The sequence below is a fragment of the Schistocerca serialis genome, chromosome 1, assembly GCF_023864345.2.
Source record: "Schistocerca serialis cubense isolate TAMUIC-IGC-003099 chromosome 1, iqSchSeri2.2, whole genome shotgun sequence".
NCBI classification, from domain to species: Eukaryota; Metazoa; Arthropoda; class Insecta; order Orthoptera; family Acrididae; genus Schistocerca; species Schistocerca serialis.
In genome coordinates this window covers 1,124,959,238-1,124,976,577 of record NC_064638.1, presented here as the reverse complement: position 1 = coordinate 1,124,976,577, position 17,340 = coordinate 1,124,959,238, and the positions used below count along the sequence as shown (strand labels likewise).

Here is a 17,340-nt window from a genome sequence, read left to right as displayed (position 1 = left end):
GAAGCAAAATAACTGATGACTGTCGAAGTATGGAGGATATAAAACGTAGACTGGCTATGGTAAGGAAAGCGTTTCTGAAAAAGAAAAATTTGTTAACATCAAGTTTAGACTTAAGTGTCAGGAAGTATTTGTATGGAGTGTAGCTATGTATGGAAATGAAACACGGACGATGAATGGTTTAGACAAGAAGAGATGGCTCAAATGGTTAAAATAGCTCTGAGCACTATGGGACTTAACATCTGAGGTCATTAGTCCCCTAGAACTTAGAACTACTTAAACTTAACTAGCCTAAGGACATCACACAAATCCATGCCCGAGGCAGGATTCGAACCTGCGACCGTAGCAGCAGCGCGGTTCCGGACTGAAGCGCCTAAGAACCGCTCGGCCACAATGGCCGGCTGACAAGAAGAGAATAGATGGTTCCGAAATGTGGTGGTATAGAAGAAAGCTGAAGATTAGGTGGGTAGATCACATAACTAATGAGGAGGTATTGAATAGAATAGGTGAGAAGAGGAATTTGTGGCACAACTTGACCAGAAGAAGGAATCAGTTGGTAGGACAAGTTGTGAGGCATCAGGGGATCACTAATTTAGTGTTGGAGGGAGGCATGGAGGGTAAAAATCGTAGAGCGAGACCAAGAGATGAATACACTAAGCAGATTCAGAAGGATATAGGTTGCAGTAGTTATTTGGAGATGAAGAGGTTTGCACAGGATAGAGCAGCATGGAGAGCTCATCAAACGAGTCTCTGGACTGGAGACCACAACAACAATAACAATTAAACTTTTTGTGACACAGGAGGCATTACTTTTTGATCCACGCTCGTAGACCGAGATTAAAAAGGTAACCGAACGAACATAGTAAAAAGTCATTTAAAGTATCCCTTATAAATAAGACAGTAATCGATTATTTAGATGATAGAAAGCAAGTATTAGTGAAAGCATAACAGAAATCAGTATTAAGACACCTCTATGACCTAAAATATACTTTCATTCAAAGTAATGGCTTTCTTTCGAAATTACTGGGTCAATTTAGCTTGTGTAAGCACGAGTAGCGTTAGGAAGTATAGTTACAGTGTACTGTTAATACAGAATGTATATTAAGTATGCAAAAGTCACTTTTTTTTCTTTTTTAAATAGCCGTTACCAGTGGCGTCCTCCGACACTTACCAATGCCTAAATCGGCGTCTCTGTCGACCATCTGACGAGACATGATCTGAAGACGATTTTTGATAAAACTGAAACCGATTACCATTTGGACATGTGATTATTAATTTTAATAAATGCTTGTAATCAAGACTGGTTAGTATTTTAACTACGTATAGATCGCTGACGTTTACCAGTAACGTTTTAAAAAGTTATTCGCTTGTCTTTTGTTAATCTATACCTTGATTAGATCCACATTGACCAAATGAACAAATGAATGAGTGTGATGCGTGATAATGGATAACTGTATGCCCGAGACAGTTGATGGGTAGTAAGTACTAACATCTTTTCATTAAAAAAAAATGACTCTGAGTACTATGGGACTGAACTTCTGAGGTCATCCGTCCCCTAGAATTCAGAACTACTTAAACCTAACTAACCTAAGGACATCACATACATCCATGCCCGGGGCAGGATTCAAACCTGCGACCGTAGCGGTCTCGCGGTTCCAGACTGTACCCTAGAACCGTTCGGCCACTCTGGCCAGCTCTTTTCATTTTCCTGAGCTCAACATCTCCATTACAGTGTGAAGGTAAACAAGTTAACAACAGAGACAAGTTACAAAGGATGAAGAATGTAATTCAAAGGTAGGGTTACAGTCATGGGAATTTTATCAGCTGCAAGGATGTGTAAGCTGTGACTAGTGATGAGGTGAGAACGAACAGTATTACATTTGAATGAGATTTTCACTCTGCAACGGAGTGTGCGCTCATACGAAACTTCCTGGCAGATTAAAACTGTGTGCCAGACCGAGACTCGAACTCGGGACCTTTGCCTTTAGGGGGCAAGTGTTCTACCATCTGAGCTACCCAAGCACGATTCACGCCCCGTCGTCACAGCTTCACTTCTGCCAGTACCTCGCCTCCTACCTTCCAAAATTTATAGAAGCTCTCCTGCGAATCTCGGATGGTACAGCACTTGCCCGCTGCAGAGTGACAATCTCATTCTGCAAACATCCCCCAGGCTGTGACTAAGCCATGTCTCCGCAATATCCTTTCTTTCAGGACTGCTAATTCTGCAAGGTTCGCAGGAGAGCTTCTGCAAAGTTTGGAAGGTAGGAGGCGAGGTACTGTCAGAAGTGAAAAAGCTGTGAGGACGAGGCATGAGTCGTGCTCGGGTAGCTCAGATGGTAGAGCACTTGGCCGCGAAAGGCAAAGGTCCCGAGTTCGATTCTCGGTCCACTACACAGTTTTAATCTGGCAGGAAGTTTCAGTGTTACATTTGCTTTGGTGTTGTTAACTAACTTGTTAAATGGATATGTGGTGCTGGAAAACATTTGACGTCACTTATTAACTTGTTGACTGTACTGGCGATGTGAGCTTCAGAGGAAAGGAGACCTGTGTGGGACTGTGGCTCACCTGGAGGACTCGAAGAGCGTGACGAGCGAGAGCAGGGTGGTGACGAGCAGCACCATGCGGCCGGGCACCATGGCGGGCCGCACCAGGAAGCTGCCCCACGACATGCACACGAACAGCCCAGTGGGCAGGTACAGCTCCAGCAGCGGCGCGCGCACGTCGCGACGCAGCAGCAGCCACAGCCGCAGCGACGACACGTTGCCTGACACAACACATACTCTGCTCAGCCACCACAATCTACGCCGCAGCAGCACCGTCTCCTTAGCCAGTCCTAACACCCCTCCACCTCAATATCCAAAAAATTCACAGTTAAAACATCACCATATCCAGCTGACATCCATATCCACTACAACTTTGGTCACAGTTGCAACACATTCCGTGCCATCTCATCTCTGTAGTATATCTTCATGCCCCTTCAAGTCACCAGACATGCTCGAAATCTTTCTTTCGGAATATGTACAATGGTGCCCAAAATTAAAGAAACAAACCGCTATTTCCTTGACCTGTGTCTAATCATGCACACTGTCAACAGATGTTCATACGATCGTACTCTGCACGGAGGAGGGAATTTCGGTCAACGGAAAATCCCGCCAATGATGACTTCAGGGCGTCTATCAAACGAAGTAGTGTTTGTGGGTACTCCCACATCCGCAATGGGTATGTACATAGTCACAGACGGTGCATTAGGCCACAGAGAAGACGCCTACCGGACTCACTGCGGTGGAGGACCTTAGGAAGAACCGAAGCAGGACAGTCGCAAACTCATGTGGCCCGTTAGCTTAACGTGAATAGTTCTGTTGTTTCTTGGATGTGGCAATAGTTTATAGATACTGAAACTGTATCCCGAAGACCAGATCAGGGTTGGGGTTGGGTTGTTTGGGGGAAAAGACCAAACAGCGTGGTCATCGGTCTCATCGAATTAGGGAAGGACGGGAAAGGAAGTCGGCCGTGCCCTTTCAGAGGAACCATCCCGGCATTTGCCTGGAGAGATTTAGGGAAATCCTGGAAAACCTAAATCAGGATGGCCGGACGCGAGATTGAACCGTCGTCCTCCCGAATGCGAGTCCAGTGTGCTAACCACTGCGCCACCTCGCTAGGTTGTCAGGTCAGGGCCGACCAGTGTGATATCAGAAAGAGAGGACCGTTATTTAGCTGTAAGGGCACAATGCTACCGTCTTAGTACTGCGCAGCAACTGGCATCGGATTTCCCAGCATCCACTGCACTTGTTGTATTGAAGCAAACGATGTAGAGAACGCTTCGACAGGGCGGCGTCTATTGTCGGAGACCTGCTGTATGTGTGCCTCTGAAGCGTCTTCACAGAAGGGAAAATCTAGTGTGGAGTCGTCAACACGCCACCAGGACAGGCGAAGAGTGGACCAATGTTGTCTTCACAGATGAGTCCCGATTTGGTCTGGAGAGTATTTCTCGACGAATTCGCATCTGAAGGTAAAGTGGAACACGATTTCGAGACCCGAACATTGTGGAAAGAGACCGATATCGAGGAAAATCGCTAATGGTTTGGGCAGGGGTTATGTTGAGCATTCGAACACTTTTTCATGAAATTATACGGATGAGTCGGAAAGGTTCAACTGTGTTTCGGTATCGTGACAAGCTCTTGGGACCTCGTATACTGTTGTTGCGAGATGCTATGCGGCCAGACGTCGCACTGATGGACGGTAGTGCTCCATCTCATAGAGAATGAGTGGTTGATATTTTCTTGGAATCGGAAGATACTGCATGCATGGCGTGACCTGCGCGCTCTCCCGATTTGAATCCCATAGGAGCACATCTGGGATGCACTAGGGAGACAGGTCTCGTCAACATCCGCCAACCACTCCCCAAGACTTGTGAGAAGCTCCGCGGGAAAAATGGGCGTTATTGCCTCAACACGACATTGATGGTGTTATTCACAGCAAGCTCCGTCGCTGTGAGGCCTGTATTGCTTCCAGAGGTGGTCGTACCCCATAGCGTGCACATAAAGTAGTAGTTACAATGTGTATGCAGATCTGTTAAGTTGGAAAAAGGGAAGAACATTTGCGTGTACCGATAGGTACGTTGCAGTTCAAGTTCTGTATTTGTTACGTTGTTTCTACTTTGCTATTACCTGTTTATACTGTTTTGTGGCAAGATAAACACAACCTTGCAAAGTTTCCGTTTGTTGCTTTAATTCTGGACATCAGTGTATGTAGATGTTGATGTAGCTTTCAAATCCCTTCATACCACCATACACGGGAACAATGTTAATAAATCTCCCGTTACAGAAACCACCATCCCTCTAGCTATTCCTTCACATCCTCATGTTCAGTGGGGTCGTGTCATCGGACACAGCACCAACGTTTCTTTTTGCAATTACCAGATCTCTTTATTTCACAGCCACAGACATTGTCCAAAAGCGCTCTGGTTTCAGCAAAACTATCTCTTTAGCCATCTATCTTCGTGATAACTGGGCAACATGCAATGGACGATGATCGCCGAACGTCATCTACATATATGTCGAAGGCGTCTCCAGTACATGCTTACTATTATATAGGTCTTCTACCAGCTCAACTAAGTTCAGCAATTCGATGTAGCACGAATTATACTAGCGACTCAGCTCTCCGGAAGAGATATCTCGGCAGCTATCCACACCTGAATCGGCTTTATAATTCGAGTATTACACCTTCCATCATGCCGGAAGTAACTTGGGATGCCAGCTGATAGGCACGTATTACGTTGAGTGATGATATTTCTTTATTACGACACCAGTTTCACAAGGTTTAATTTAACGTTTTATCTCGATCGCCCTATTACTTTTGAAGAGCTCGAAGCATCATTAACACTCACGCGTCGTGATCTTCGGCATACACTGACTTGAAAAAAGTTATGGGATACCTCCTAATATCGCGTCGGAGCTACTTTTGCCGTCGTAGTGTAGCAACTCGGCGTGATGGGATCGACTCAACGAGTCGATGGAAGTCTCCTGCAGAACTACTGAAGCCATACTGCCTCTATAGGCTTCCATAATGTCGATGGTGTTGCTGGTGCAAGATTTTGTGCACGAACTGACCTCTCGATTATGTCCCTAAAATGTTCGCTGGGATTCATGTCGGACGATCTGGGTGGACAAATCATTCGCTCGAATCGTCCAGAACTCTCCAAAATGTTCTTCAAACCAATTGCGAACGGTTGTGGCCCTGTGGCACGTTGCATTGTTATCCTTAAAAATTCCATCGTTGTTTGGGAACACGAAATCCACGAATGGCTACAATAGGTCTCCAAGTAGTCTAGATTTGATATTTTTGCCACATTTTGACATTTGTGGATCTCGGAATTTGTAATTCCTGAACGATTTATGAAACGAAATGTACCCCGAGTCTATCTCCAACTACCATTCTGCTTTCAAAGTATGTTTATTCCCGTTGTGCGGCCATATTCACATCGGAAACCTCTTCACGTGAATCACCTGAGTGCAAATCACAGCCGGCCGCGGTGGTCTCGCGGTTCTAGACGCTCAGTCCGGAACCGCGCGACTGCTACGGTCGCAGGTTCGAATCCTGCCTCGGGCATGGATATGTGTGATGTCCTTAGGTTAGTTAGGTTTAAGTAGTTCTAAGTTCTAGGGGACTGATGACCACAGATGTTAAGTCCCATAGTGTTCAGAGCCATTTGAACCATTTTTTTGCAAATCACAGCTCCATCAATGCTCTGCTCTTTTATACCTTGTGCGCCGATACCACGCCTATCTGTATATGTGAATATCACTGTCCCATGATTTTGTCACCTCAGTGTACTGTGCAAAGCGAAGTACACTATTTCATAAGTATGGATCGTTAAGGATAGCGATTATTATACAATATTAGGTACAGCCGCTTGGATTGAATATCATTAGAAATAATTCATTACTCTCCGTATTAGTTATACATGGTGGGTTTTTATGGAGAATTTAAAATATACCCAGCTGTTGTAAGATGATGGTATCGTTGGAGTGCTCTGTAACATACATGAAACCATTAAGCCCAGTGCTCACCATGGTACTGTGTAATATGACGACGACTGTTTGTTGTGTGTTTTCATCGTATGGTTCAGGTGACCTTTGGGAACGAAAGCAGCTATTGCATGGAATTTGCTGCATTCAATTACCTCTTGTAATTTGTCAGTAACGACATATTCAGGGATGGGCTGAGGCTTTATTATTGGTATACAGTGCGTGCAGAACAAAATGAGACCACTTAATCTACCACACGTGACTCAGTCAATCTTAGAAACCTACATATACAACCATACTCTGCAAATCCATACCTGGAGCTCTACCACAAGGTCTCTTTTGCCAAGGAGTGCGCAGGGGACTAGGTTCCTAACCGGCCCCAACAACGACCCACCGATATTCCGTTTCCTCTTCCGTTTCAATGGCCCAAAACCTGAGGCCAATAAAGAAGTGAAGCTTACTTTGTCTTATCTATGTGCTGCCAATATCTATACAACAGAAAATACACCTTACTGTAGAATTAAGAACAGATCCTGGAGAGTGTTACGTTGTTGAGAAATTTGTTCAAAATGGTTCAAATGGCTCTGAGCACTATGGGACTTAACATCTTAGGTCATCAGTCCCCTAGAACTTAGAACTACTTAAACCTAACTAACGTAAGGACATCACACACTTCCATGCCCGAGGCAGGATTCGAACCTGTGACCGTAGCAGTCCCGCGGTTCCGGACTGCAGCGCCTAGAACCGCACGGCCACCGCGGCCGGCTGAGACATTTGTCTTAAGACAATATGTATTACATCTCATATGAGAAGAACGGTCTGCGTATATTGGTAACATTTCGTACGACAGTATTGACATCTCTACCGGTGATGATTTCCACCGCATTCCTGGTGCTCTTCATAGACTGTTCACATAGTGGTACCTGAGAAGCCCAGTGCCTTCACGACCTGGGAGGTGAAGTGTCAGAAGACCATGCGTGCACTGTTTGGCCGCAGTTTCATCTGCCTAATTCGCACATATTGTCCTCCTCACGCTGATCTGCCTCGTCGGTGACCAGCACGAGGTCTGACGACAGCCCAGTCATGTGACATGCTGAATTGTTCCGTTTACTGTGAAGACAGGACAGCATACTGTCTCTAAACCAGTTACTCATGGGAATATGTCTAACTGTCAAGGTGAAAAGACGGCGTTATAAAAGCCTGCCGCTCGAGGTAGCCGCGTGGTCTTAGGCGGCCTGCGACGGTTAGCGCGGCTCTCCTAGTCAGAGGTTCGAGCCCTCCCTCGGGCATGGTGTGGGTGCTGTCCTCGGCGTGAGTTGGTTTAAGTTAGATTAAGCAGTGTGTAAGCCTAGGGACCGATGACATCAGCAGTTTGGTCTCATAGGATCTTACCACAACTTAAAACAAAAAATAAAAAAGTGTCTTTATACACTATCTGATCAAAAGCATCCGGACGTCCCTATTTAATGCAGAGCTGATTAATGGATGTCACGCAAGAAAAATGGAGACGGGGAGTACTGTGTTGTCAGTAGAGAAGCGGCAACAGCCTAATGGTTCGGTCAGGAGAACGTGTTTCGTCGTTGGACGTCACCTAAGGCACAAATCCATCAGGGACATTTCAGCCCTCCTACAGCTGCACAAGTCAACTGTTGGTGACGTTATAATTAAATGTTTCCCTGAGACATTTAAGTCCCTTTTTATTATCTTCGATAATGATCGAAGCAGACGAAATTAATTAAAAACTTGTACTGCGGCCGGGACTCGAACATGCGTCTTCTTGCTTGCTAGGCAGTAATACTACCATTACACCACCACAGCAGGATGCTCAACATTGCTGCACGAACTACCTAAGCTGAGTGCCCTCCCCAACACAAACTTCAATTCGTTTTTCCCTTACATATTGTCACTACTGCCAGGCCTCTCCGATATTGGCAAGCACCCCAGAATTGGACGTAATGGGACGTCCTTGTACCATTGGAGATCTTACAGATCTTATAATTAAATGTTTGCCTGAGACATTTAAGTCTCTTTTTATTATCTACGTCCAATGCTGGGGTGCTTGCCAATATCGGAGAGCCCTGGCAGTAGTGACAATACGTAAGGGAAAAATGAATTGAAGTTTGTCTTGGGGAGAGCACTCAGCTTAGGTAGTTCGTGCAGCAATGTTGACCATCGTGATGTTGAGGTGTACTGGTAGCATTTCTGCTAAGCAAGAAGACCCGGGTTAGAGTCCCGGCCGCAGCACGAATTTTAATTCATTTCGTTTGCTTCGATCATTATTGTTGGTGATGTGATTATCAACTGGAAAAGTGAAGGAACAACCACAGCGGTAAGACCTCATTTACATACGGACAGGGGCGATCGAACATTGCGGAGTGTGACTGAAAAATCGCTTTAAATCAATGGAAGGAATAACGCGTGAGTTCCAAAGTGTCATCATCAGTCGAGCTAGCATAGTGACTATGCATAGCGAGTTAAAAGGAATGAATTACAATCATCTAGCAGGTCCTTATAAGCCACATATTTCTGTAGTCAGTGCTAAGCAACGGCACTGGACACACAATGACTGAGAACGAGTCATTTGGAGCGATGAATCACGCTATACCCTATGGCAATCCGATGGAAGGGTTTGCCGAATGCCTGGAGAGCGTTACCTGCCATCATGTGTAGTGCCAAGAGTGAAGTACGGAGGAGTTGGTGTAGACTGCAGTGGTACGGGGGTGTTTCTCGTGGTTAGGTTGTGGCCCCTTACTGCGCTTAGGAAAATACGAAATGCGGAAGGATGTTGAGATGTTTCTGTGGACAACACACTTTTTGTCTTATTGTTGTCAAGAGTAGAGCGTAGCTGTGGTGTCTATGTGGACCTCCTTTCCTTCACATAAAGTTCATTCAAATCGATACTGCAAAAACGCAGATATTCTGACAAAGATACCAACGATCTGTATCATAAGTATTTGTTGGCAAGAACAAAAAAGGAGATCATACTTCGGCTGTTTTTTGAGTAATATCTCACTTCTGTCCAAACTTCGATCTTCTGCGCTACAGATTAGATATACTCTGTTAAGTGCCTGTTGTGTATGTAATTTTCCACTGGCCTTTAATTAAGGTTAAAGTTCAGTATGTAATTTACTTTATTATTATCACTGAAAGAATAACTTTCCTTATCTCGAACTTTGACATGTATACGTATTTGTTCACCACTTTTCAGAATTTTCAACGGCTGGAACAGCGAAGTCAGCAACGAATTGTTGGGAAACGAAATGACCAAACATGGACCGTGTTCAGTCATTAATTTGCCTTTGAACAAAATACAGAAGAGCATTACGTCACCAAATCTTGCCAACTATTTGAGATCCTTGCCCTAATCCTGTGCAAGGCAACAGTCGTGCATAGTTCTTTCAGGTCACCACCACTTGAGTTGGTATCCTGAGCGAGATGACGAGAGAGCCACTCAACGCACAAATTTGAACGGCGAAGCTGTAACGTCGCCGGAGTCTTGTTGTTAAAAGATGCTAAAAGATACGTTAAGAAGTCGCTCTCGACCGACGCCGCCGCGCCAACATGTGAGCAGAATTTCTATGACGTGAACCTGTCTCGTGTAGGTGTGTGTGTGTGTGTGTGTGCGTGTGTGTGTGTGCTACAATGTACGAGTAATGTTCCACTTAAGTATTATACATCCTACGCCAACAGTTAGGTGCTAACTTTACAATAATGAACACGATTCCGATAGGTCACTTTCCACTCTCTCTCTCTCTCTCTCTCTCTCTCTCTCTCTCTCACACACACACACACACACACACACACACACACACACACACACACACACATATATATATATATATATATACACACTATGCGATCAAAAGTATAAGGACACCAGGCTGAAAATTACTTACAAGTTCGTGGCGCTCTCCATCGGTAATGCTGGAATTCAATTTGGTGTTGGCCTACCCTTTACCTTGATGACGGCTTCCACTCTCGCAGGCATACGTTCAATCAGGTGCTGGAAGGTTTCTTGGGGAATGACAGCCCATTCTTCACTGGGGACAGGTATCGATGCCGATCGGTGAGGCCTGGCGTTCCAAAACATCCCAAAGGTGTTCTATAGGATTGGGGTCAGGACTCTGTGCAGGCCGGTCCATTACAGGGAAGTCATAGTCGTGTAACCACTCCGCCACAGGCTGTGCTCGATCGTGTTGAAAGATGCAATCGCCATACCCGAATTGCTCTTCAACAGTGGGAAGCAAGGAGGTGCTTAAAACATCAATGTAGACCTGTGTTGTGATAGTGCCATGCAAAACAACAAAGGGTGCAAGCCCCCTCCATGAAAAACACGACCACATCATAGCGCCACCGCCTCCGAATTTGACTGTTGGCACCACACACGCTGGCAGATGTTCACCGGGCATTCGCCATAAGCACACCCTGTCATTGGATTGCCATATTGTGTACCGTGATTCGTCACTCTACACAATGTTTTTCCACTGTTCAATCGTCCAAGCGAGGTGTCGTTTGCCATTTACCGGCGTGATGTGTGGCTTATGAGCAGCCGCTCGACCATGTAATCCAAGGTTTCTCCCCTCCCGCCTAACTGTCATAATACTTGCATTGGATCCTGATGCATTTTGGAATTCTTGTGTGGTGGCGCTGGATAGATGTCTGCCTAATACACATTACGACCCTCTTCAATTGACGATATATATACCGTACAGCCGCCGTTAATTCGAGAGGGCAGCAGTGGTTTGAGTTTGCAGAAAGCGTGAACTAATTCATAGCAGGAGTTATAGTCTAGCGGTAGCCGGCAGGGTAGCTCAGCGTATTCGGTCACAGGGCTGGCTCTCCTCTGTAAACTGAGTGAAGTATTCAACGATGAACTTGAAGGGATGTTATGTGACGGCTAGAAAACGTATGGTTGCACAATAATATCCCGCCTGGGTCAGTTTTTTTCATTCTGACTTTAAAACTAACACTCATCTCTCAGTGATGCGTATACTCGCCAGAAAGGAAACTTAACGGATTCCAAGTTACACTGTAGCTCGTCTTTCCCTATCTGATAATTGCAGAGGGGCCTGAAAGTCCCGTGTTAGTGACATCCAGTTGATTGCACTCGTTTTAAAACAGTAGCATAGCGAAAAAACATGAGAGTCTAAAAACTGTGCTTTTCAATTAGTTATACATAGAGTAAAACGCAGGGATGGGATACAACTTTACAATTATATAAAAACTTTTCCAGCTGCGTAGCAAATGACTCAACTTTAAGCTTCCTGCATTCCTTGAGTCAAACATAGATGCGAACACGATTCTCTACGTGGTTGGGCAAAAGCTACGTAATATGTATTTGGACAGTTTCAGATTATACAGAAGATTGGCAAAGAGAAAGAGATTTGGGAAACTGGAAATTTGTGGTAAGTTCCTATGGGACCAAACTGCTGAGGTCGTCGGTCCCTAGGCTTACACACTACTTAATCTAACTTAAACTAAGGACAACACACACACAACCATGCCCAAGGGAGGACTCGAACCTCCGACGGAGGCAGCCGCGCGAACCGTGGCAAGGCGCCCAAAACCGCACGCTACCCCGCGCGGCCGAGATTTGGGTCTTTTATACTTCATAAAGACATGAATACGATCTTCTTCATTGGAATTTAGAAATTACTAGTGGATGAATACACAAGATTTCGAAATACTTCTCGAGATGGTTCAGGGACGTATTTTGAAATATGATCACAGTTTTGTGCTTCACCCAGTTGACTAGTCGTATTTTGCACCATTTCGCATTCTTAATTCACTGCAAATTCTTCGAACAACTGGCAGTGCGATCTTCATCTTTGAAATATCGTAACAAATATGACCAATAACGGAAAAATAACGACATCATCAGGCTGTGATGTGAGACATTTGAAATAATCAAATATTTTTAACCAATAGTTTCCCTGTAATCGTTTGAGAAAAATTGCATAGCGAAAAAACATGCTAATCCTAGACATTTCGTGTTTTATTTTTTGTGCTTCAAGAAAAGTACTAGTGTAAAAGCACTTGAATAACTTCAGCAACTTTGTTTTGTTTACGCACAATACGTTCTTTCAACAGAGCAGCAGATGACTCAGATTTCAGCTTTCTCAATCACACATTTGGACGTGATTATTCTTAGAGTGGCATGGCGAAGAAATCCGCCACGAAGAGTTCACGACAACGAATTATGGCAATGAGACTCAACAAGTTATCATAAACGCTCTAAGCTTCACAAGAGGATTTCTGTAACATGAGTCAAACATGTAGATCGTGCCTGGTTTTTCTTATTTTTTCTTTTATTTGTGCCACACCAGTCAGATTTCGATACATATTGAATCACTCACACACATCCACAGATGATTCGCATATAATATTTGCATTGGTTGTAAACTTACTACATACCTCACGATATGCTGCAATCACTTCTCTGAGTTGTCACTCCAAACGTCAATTCTTTGTGGAACACATACCATTCATGCCTCTAAATAACTTTCCTGGCGTGCGCTACTTACACCGCTTAAGTTAGATGAAAGAGATGATTTTCACCTGCTTAACGTTTTTCGTGGCGCACTACGCCAGTCAAGTCGTCTGGCCGTAGACAATGCTACCGCTGCGAAGCCGGGCCGGATTGCTAGTTCTCTTATAAATATATTTTTGGATTGAGTAACTACAGAAGGTAGGAGGTAACTTGTCCCTTACCTGTCGCGATAAACAGGAAATCCACTAACATAAAAAGTACAGGAAACGGGCCTCGCCTGCAAATACGCAAGGAAATCTGGACTGCTTGTGCGTCGCTGCCTCAGCTACCCGCTCACTCGCTTACCACCGGAGTAGTTGATGGTAGCAGACCAACATCACTGTCACAGTGTTCTAGGAGGACAGTTTATAAATGTTAGCCACTGATGTGATCGTATATATGATCGTAGCTCACCCCCTCAGCTTGAGCTTAGGCCTGAAAATGGTGTACTGAGTCACTGAAACTGGTTGCCATATAATAACATAACATCAAAACCACAGCAGCAGGTGATTTATTTTATTATGTAATTGAACAGCCGAAGTACCAATGGCCATCGATCACAAGAATAGACATGCAAAAAATAATCTTCCAAGGTCACCTGTTCTGTCGGTATGCAGCTTTTTTTGTATTTTTTTTGGAGGTTTTGTGAAAGATTGCAGTAATACTGGACATGCTGCAAAAGAATGAGACGAGTCTGAGAATCATCTGAATGCATAATAAACGTCCAGTGGAGAACATTAAAGATTTGTGGGAGATGAATGGAATCTTTGATTCTCAAAGGAAATTTTAAAATCACCCCTCGGTTGTATGTGCTTGAGTGTATAGATATATCTCTGTAAAATCAGATGGTGCTTTTGAAATTTTGTAGTCCTATGGGTCACATAAAATTTACCTCAAGTCTTTATCTTCATGAAGGAAGATATTGTACCCCTGTGATATCGGGTGAATCCTTTTGAACACCCTGTATAACCAGTCACTTAGTACAGTTAGTAGAGCGGCTGTGACAGTGGGCACGTACCGGAGACGTGTGGGGTGGTGAAGGCGGCGGGGCAGTGCGTCAGCACGACCTCGTACTGCGGCAGCAGCTGGGACGCGGCCTGCGGCCTGCTGTAGAAGCCCACCGGCCGCGCCTCGTCGTACCACGAGAACCGCTGCTCCTCCGTCGTCTGCAGCGCTGCGGACACAGCAGCAGCCAAGCCAGCTGCAGCACGCTGTGGACTGTACAGCCACATTACATACACATAATGGACTGAAGAGACAACGGAACTGGTACACCTGACTGATAATGTGTAGGGTCCCCGCAAGCACGCAGAAGTGCCGCAACACGACGTGGCACGGACTTGACTAATGTCTCAAGTAGTGCTGGAGGGAACTGACGCCATGAATCCTACAGGGCTGTCCATAGATAAGTAAGAATGCGAAGGGGTGGAGATCTCTTCCAAACAGCATGTTGCAGGCATCCCAGATATGATCGATAATGTTCATGTCTGGTAAGTTTGGTGGCCAGCGGAAGTATTTAAACTCAGAAGAGTGTTCCTGAATTCTGGATGTTTGAGGTGTCGCGTTGTCCTGCTGGAATTGCCCAAGTCCATCGGAATGCACAGTGGACATGAATGGATGCAGGTGATCAAACAGGATGCTTACGTACGTGTCACCTGTCAGAGTCGTATCTAGACGTATCCAGGGTCCCATATCACTCCACCTACACACGCCGCACACCATTACAGAGCCTCCACCAGCTTGAACAGCCCTTGCTGACCTGCAAGATCCATAGATTCATTAGGTTGTCTCCATACCCGTACACGTCCATCTGCTCGATACAATTTGAAATGAGACTCGTCCGACCAGACAACAGTTTTCCAGTCATCAACAGTCCAATATCGGTGTTGACGAGCCCAGGCGAGGCGTAAAGTTTGGTGTCGTGCAGTCATCAAGGATACACGAGTGGCCTTCGGCTCCGAAAGCCCATATCGATGATGTTTCGTTGAATGGTTCACACGCTGACACTTGTTGATGGCCCGGAATTGAAATCTGCAGCGATCTGCGGAAGGGTTGCACTTCTGTCACGTTGAAAGAGTCTCTTCAGTCGTCGTTGGTCCCGTTCTTGCAGGATCTTTCTTCGGCTGCAGCGACGTCGAAAATTTGATGTTTTACCGGGTTCCTGATATTCACAGTACACTCGTGAAACGGTCGTACTGGAAATCCCCACTTCTCCCTCGGAGATGTGTCCCATCGCTCGTGCGCCGACTGTAACACCACGTTCAAACTCACTTCAATCTTGATAACCTGCTATTGTAGCAGCAGTAATCGATCTAACAACTGCGTCAGACACTTGTTGTGTTATGTATGCGTTGCCGACCGCAGTGTAGTATTCTGTCTGTTTACACACCTCTGTATTTGAATGCGCATGCCTATACCAGTTTCTTTGGCACTTCAGTGTAGAAGCAGCACTGTGCAACAATTAGACCAGATGTGTCTTGGGCTATACTGCACTTGCAGCCTCCAGTAAAGCCAAGGGCGACTTCACGAAAGCATTAGACCATACGACAGTACTGTACTGTACAGGTGGAGAGAGAGAGGAGGATATTAGTGTTTAACGTTCCGGTGACAACGAGGTCATTGGAGACGGAGCACATACTTAGATTAGGAAAAGACGGAGAAGGCAATCGGCCGTCCCCTTTGAAAGGAACCATCCCGGCATTTGGCTCAAGCGATTTATGGGAATCACGGAAAACCTAAACCAGGATGGCCGGACGCGGATTTGAAGCGAATGCGATTCTAGTGTGCTAACTACTGCGCTACCGCGCTCGGTATGGAGAGAACGCGCCTGAGGGTGGTGACTACTGAATAAAAGGGTTTCCAAGACTTACAATCGCTTAAGTGCAAGTGATTACGGAAGCATGGATTCTAAGACGTTACAGTGAATCGCGGAATCGACTGTCACAGCGGAAACGCAGCTGACGACCTGCAGTATGCCCCAAGAATACAGCAATGATAGTTGACAGAGGTGTAAGTAGTGTGAGGACGGGTCCAGTAGCTGATACAACGATCTAGAGCTTATACTCGGTTGGTGCATACGTTCAAACGTAGAGTAAACGCAACAGATAGTCATAACAGAGACTTCAGTCGTCAATAATATATTCTCCTGCACTATTTACAGCAGTCTGCCAACGCTGGGGAAACTTTTCGATTCCGCGACTTTACAAATAACGTGGCCCTCAGGCGAAGTACCCTTCGAGACATGTTCGGAGCTCACGTCCACCCGGAAAGGAAGTTCCTTAAGGTTGTTCGATAGAGAGCGGAAAAGGTGAAAAGGTGAGGGCGCAAATCAGTTGAATAAGTTGGGTGGGTGATGTCTTCCCTCCCAACTCCTGTATAGTGTTCCTTGTCAATCTAGCAGAATACGGGCGGGAGTTATAGTGACTAGCATCACTTCACGCAGTCTCCCTGGTGGTTGTTCTTGGATTGTGGCTACAAGACCTCTCAGTTGTTGACAATAATATTCAGCAGTGATCGTTACACCCCCGGAAAGCGATTCGTAGTTCACCACACCGTCGCTGTTCCAACAGGTGTATAACATATTCTTTTATGGATGCGCGCAGGCTTTTGTACTGGCAGATGCTGCTTTGTTTGGTCTCAACCATTCCTTTCTTTTCCTTACATTAGCATAAAGACACCATTTCTCGTCACCAGTAACGATACAGGGTAGGAATGTTGGGTGTTGTTCAAGAGTCAATTATCAACGACCAAACACTGTCACCAGCTGATTTTTGCGGTTTTGGCTTAGATCGTGCTGTACCCATACACCCGATGTTTGAACCATCCCCATTGCATGCAAATGTCATACGCTGTTGGAATGATCACACTTCACGACACTTGCCATTACTCGAGTACAATAATGCGGATCACTGTGGATTAATGCGTTTAAACGACTTCATCAAATACTGAACTAACGTCAAAACGATCCTCCTTAAAACAAGAAAAACGATTTTCTTACCGTGCTCTGTCCAATTGCATTGTCCCCATACACGACACAAATGTTTCTGGCGGTCTCCGCTGCTGCCGCCCTTCTATTGAACCCGGAAATGTTTCGATTTATCCACTTAGACCATCATTTTCTAGCGTCTGCAGTTCCACGCGCTATCTCCTAATGATAAAAGGCAAAATGTAAATTCGAACAGTAACAGTGAACTATAAATAAAAAATGACAATCGATACATAAACCCTCAGCAACCGAAATAAAAATATACGAAACAAGAACGCTACGAATTTATGCACCAGCCTAAT

The 17,340-nt window shown here is 45.2% G+C and overlaps 1 protein-coding gene across 1 annotated transcript in view; it reads right to left on the bottom strand.

Annotated features, from left to right (window-relative positions):
• LOC126455817 (gamma-aminobutyric acid receptor subunit delta-like) overlaps positions 1-17,340 on the bottom strand; it is a 194,669-nt gene that overhangs the window by 18,625 nt on the left and 158,704 nt on the right. Inside the window, exons 5-6 of the mRNA XM_050091582.1 lie at positions 14,072-14,227; positions 2,563-2,761 (exon numbers count right to left, since the gene is read on the bottom strand). Of these exons, the coding sequence (XP_049947539.1) occupies positions 2,563-2,761; positions 14,072-14,227 (355 nt within the window). The remainder of the gene's footprint in view (positions 1-2,562; positions 2,762-14,071; positions 14,228-17,340) is intronic.